Below are 4,638 nucleotides of genomic sequence, written 5' to 3' on the forward strand. Positions count from 1 at the left end.
GTGTTGGGCTGTAAGCACAACCCCCACCTGTGGACGTCGGGCCCTCATACCACCCTCATGGAGTCTGTTTCTGACCGTTTGAGCAGACACATGCACATTTGTGGCCTGCTGGAGGTCATTCATATGCAACACTATGGGCCAGAAAAGGTTGAATACATTAGCTATGCTGTCAATCCAGCATGACTTCTGCTGCGTTCAAAACAACTGGAAACTCAGAACTGGGAAATCTCAAACTTCAGTGAGTTCAAGACAACTGGGAACTCAGGCAAAAAAAACAACAACACTCAGGCCCCTTTCTAGAGCTTCAACCTGAAGAACACTGAAGTCATGATTCGACCTTGTCTCTCCCCCCCCCGAAGGACCGCCACACCAAAAGGGGAGTCCAAAAATGTCTTGTATGCTGCTGCATAAATTATGTAATATGCCGGGGAAATATGTATACTGTAGCTAAGAAAGTAATACTAAGTGTATGTTGTGTAGTAAGTTGATAGTAGCATGTGCCTCACCCTAATAATTTGGCCCCTTTCCCCTCCATAACTTAGCCTACAGTTCTGACTTGGTGGTGCACATGTAGCCTGTTTTAGAGAAATGTAATCATCAAATATTATAAGAGCTTTCATTGTCTGCTTATATGCCTCCTTCATTTATCCTACAGTTCTGACTTTGTGTACAGGAAGAATACTGTAAGAACGGACCAAGTTGTGAATTATGTCGCTGTACATTTCAAAAGTGTTGAACAAGTAGTTATATTGACTACATCCGTCCTAGCTCGCTCATTAATGTCTTAAGCGAAATGACGGATTGCCTCTTATCCGCTCGCTGTTCCCTTACGCCAGTTTGCACATCTCAATTATCAGTTGAAACCACATTGGTTTAAAATTAAGCAAGTCAGCCATATCAGCTATGTTTTTTAAAAAGCCAGTAAATGAGGCTGAATGAACTGTTTCGCTGTCAGACAAGGCTCCGCTGATAACCAGGTGTAGTGGTGGTAAGGAATCACTCCATGGTGCTGAAAAGAAAGCTCTGCTGTCGGGACAGCTTTATGTAGGCCCTAACAGTTTGTGGGTACCATTTGTCACCGTTATAGTGCAATTAATGTATTGTTTAGTGTTGTGTTGTGTAGTGGCTTTGCTGCCATGCATCTAAAATACTTTTTGGGGATTGCCCCACCAAGATTTGCATGCTAGAATCGCCAGTGGTTATACATGTGTCGTTCTGTGTGTCTGTCTTTCAGTGTTTTGTGGTGTGTGTGTGCATGTGTCTGTCTCTCACCTCCAGAGTGGTCAGCACAATCTTCTCCACAGAGGAGAAGTAGGCCTCCCACAGGAACTGGGTCTGCTGCCTCAGAGCTAGGATCTTATCCTGATGGATGGAGCGCACCGTGGACGGGATCTGGACGTGAGGAAGGGGGACACGGTTAGAGAGAGAGGGGATGACGGCAGGGAGAGGATGGAGGGATGAGGGTGTAGCGATGAAGTAAGACAACGCACCGTGATCAGTCAGCGGGGGGGGGTCGAGGGAGGAAACAGGGAGGGACTACCTGAACTTGTTCAATAACAAAATGCCCGTTTCATGTTTGCTACGGTGTGCCTTTAATGAACCCGACCCTGGTCCGAGAGACCCAGTGAGTGGACTCTCTGACCATTCAATGACAGTCGTCAATCAGTTAACAATCAGGGAGAACCAATAGCAGTACAGGAGGAAGGCGGTGTAGGATTAAAGGGATGGGACGGGGTTGACATGTCGAGTGTGTGTGTCGTACCTGCAGCAGGAGCCTCTCGTCCCCGATGACGGCCGCCGTGTTCCAGTTGATGATCTCAGAGAAGGGCAGCTCCCAGCCGTTACTCAGCATCACAGGCACACAGGCTGCCTAAAGACAGATATACACAAGACAGGGCTTTTAAAAGTATTCTCTCTCACACACCGTCTCCTTTCTAGAAGAGTGGCGAGCCAGCCTCAGTGGCGTGAGTCAGTGAACGCGTAGGAGAGAGAGAGACAAGTGTATACTTTCTGTGGAGAAGTGTGCACTTATATTAGAGGTGATGACGGAGCACTTCAGAGCGTGATAGTAGATAGAGTTGGAGGTGGGAGTAAGTGCACTCAGTGAGGAAGTGTGCGACAGGTGTGAGGTAGCGGTTACGCAGCGTGCAGCGGTTGGATGGAATCTGACAAGTGGATACGCTGTAGGGTGGGAGCGAAGGGAAAACGTGTGCAACAGTTGAGTGGTGAAGGGAAAGTGCATATGGAGCGGGAGGAAGTGTGCTTAAAAGTGTGTGGTAAGCATGTGGTATAGGAGAGGTTATGAGTGTGTGAGTGTTCTGTGGTTGGCCAATACTTGGAGGAGACGTATGGAGTGGGAGTACGTGTGCACTTACAAGTGTGGTAATGAAGTGTGAATATAAGAGAGTGTAAAAGGGTTCTGTGATACTGGGAGGAGATGAAATGGAGTGGGTGGGTGGGAGTAAAATGCATTTGCATTGTAAAAAAAAAAAATAAGAAAGTTGGTCTCCTGAGTGGCGCATCGGCAAAACGCCAGTCTCAACTTTAACAGTGAAGAAGCGATTCCGGGATGCTAGCCTTCACTGGACAGAGGAACTCTGCCTAGAAGGCCAGCATCCCGGAGTCGCCTCTTCACAGTTGACGTTGAGACTGGTGTTTTGCAGGTACTATTTAATGAAGCTGCCAGTTGAGGACTTGTGAGGCATCTGTTTCTCAAATTATACACTCTAATGTACTTGTCCTCTTGCTCAGTTGTGGACCGGGGCCTCCCACTCTTTCTATTCTGGTTAGAGCCAGTTTGCGCTGTTCTGTGAATGGAGTAGTACACAGCGTTGTACGAGATCTTCAGTTTCTTGGCAATTTCTCACATGGAATAACCGTAATTTCTCAGAACAAGAGTAGACTGACTAGTTTCAGAAGAAAGTTCTCTGTTTCAGGCCATTTTGAGCCTGTAATCAAACCCACAAATATTGATGCTCCAGATACTCAACTAGTCTAAAGAAGGCCAGTTTTATTACTTCTTTAAATCAGCACAACAGTTTTCAGCTGTGCTAACATCATTAGAAAACCCTTTTGCAATGATCAATTAGCCTTTTAAAATGATCAACTTGGATTAGCTAACACAACGTGCCATTGGACAACAGGAGTGATGGTTACTATATATACTATACGCCTATATATTCCTTTTAAAACAAAATCAGCCGTTTCCAGCTACAATAGTCAGTTACAATGTATACACTGTATTTCTGATCAATTTGATGTTATTTTAAAATGGACATAGAAATGTCCTTGTTTTTGAAAGAAAAAGCAAATTCTAAGTGACCCCAAACGTTTTGAACGGTAATGTATGTATCGTGATGATGATATATCGTCCCTGGCAATTCCCAGCCCTACAGCACAGGGATATCAAAAGGTGTGTGTTGGTCGAAGCCCACTGAACTGCAGTGCCTCCAGGTATCGTAGAGTCAATCTGTGTGTGTGTGTGTGTGTGTGTGTGTGTGTGCGGGCCCACTCACTTGCAGCGCCTCTAGGAAGCGAAAGGATCCCAGGCGCCTGCCCCGAGGCACCAGGCAGAAAGTGGAGTTGTGCAGCATCTCTCTGTAGTCATATCTGTGCAGAAACACAAAACATACATGGTCAGTACACATCACACACAGTCAGTACTGTACGTTACACACACACACACAACGTAGAGGCTGTCAGGTTTATCTCCTATAGTCGTACACCCTCAGGACCAAACATACAGTGCCTTCAGAAAGTAGTCATACCCCTTGACTATATGAGATTTCCACACATGGATTGGGCATCCATTATTCTTTAAAAAATGATTCAAGCCCTGTCAAATTGGTTGTTGATCATTGCTAGACAGCGTTTTTCAGGTCTTGCCATAGACTTGGAAGTAGATTTAAGTCAAAACTATAACTCGGCCACTCAGGAACATTCACTGTCCACTGTCTTGGTAAGCAACTCCCGTGTAGATTTGGCCTTGTGTTTTAGGTTATTGTCCTGCTGAAAGGTTCATTCGTCTCCCAGTGTCTGGTGGAAAATCAGACTGATCCAAGTTTTCCTCTAGGATTCTACCTGTACTTAGCTCCATTCCTTTACATTTTTATCATGAACAACTCTCTAGTCCTTAATGATAAGTATACCCATAACATGATGCAGCCACCACTATGCTTGAAAATATGGATAGTGGTACTCAGTAATGTGTTGTATTGGATTTGCCCCAAACATAACACATTGTATTCAGGACAAAAAGTGAATTCCGTTGCCACATTTTTTGCAGTATTACTTTAGTGTCTTGTTGCAAACAGGATGTTTTTATTCTGTACAGGCTTCCTTCTTTTCCCTCTCAATTAGGTTAGTATTGTGGGGTAACTACAATGTTCAGTCATCCTTAGTTTAATGGCTGTGATAGGAGAAAACTAAGTGTTTTAAAAGCCACCATTGGCCTCATGATGAAATCTCTGAGCGGTTTCCTTCCTAACTCCGGCAACTGAGTTAGGAAGGACGCCTGTATCTTTGTAGTGACTGGGTGTATTGATACACCCTCCAAAGTGTAATTTAATAACTTCAGCATGCTCAAAAGGGATATTCAATGTCAAATCTTTACATAGCTACCAATAGGTGCCCTTCTTT

At 44.8% G+C, this 4,638-nt stretch overlaps 1 protein-coding gene across 1 annotated transcript in view; it reads right to left on the bottom strand.

Annotated features, from left to right (window-relative positions):
- LOC120027289 (exostosin-1b) overlaps positions 1-3,607 on the bottom strand; it is a 44,186-nt gene extending 40,579 nt beyond the window's left edge. The window contains exons 1-3 of the mRNA XM_038972207.1: positions 3,516-3,607; positions 1,763-1,870; positions 1,273-1,392 (exon numbers count right to left, since the gene is read on the bottom strand). Of these exons, the coding sequence (XP_038828135.1) occupies positions 1,273-1,392; positions 1,763-1,870; positions 3,516-3,593 (306 nt within the window). The 5' untranslated portion in view covers positions 3,594-3,607. The remainder of the gene's footprint in view (positions 1-1,272; positions 1,393-1,762; positions 1,871-3,515) is intronic.
- Between the last annotated feature and the right edge of the window lie 1,031 nt (positions 3,608-4,638).

This window comes from Salvelinus namaycush, chromosome 32 (genome assembly GCF_016432855.1).
Source record: "Salvelinus namaycush isolate Seneca chromosome 32, SaNama_1.0, whole genome shotgun sequence".
NCBI classification, from domain to species: domain Eukaryota; kingdom Metazoa; phylum Chordata; class Actinopteri; order Salmoniformes; family Salmonidae; genus Salvelinus; species Salvelinus namaycush.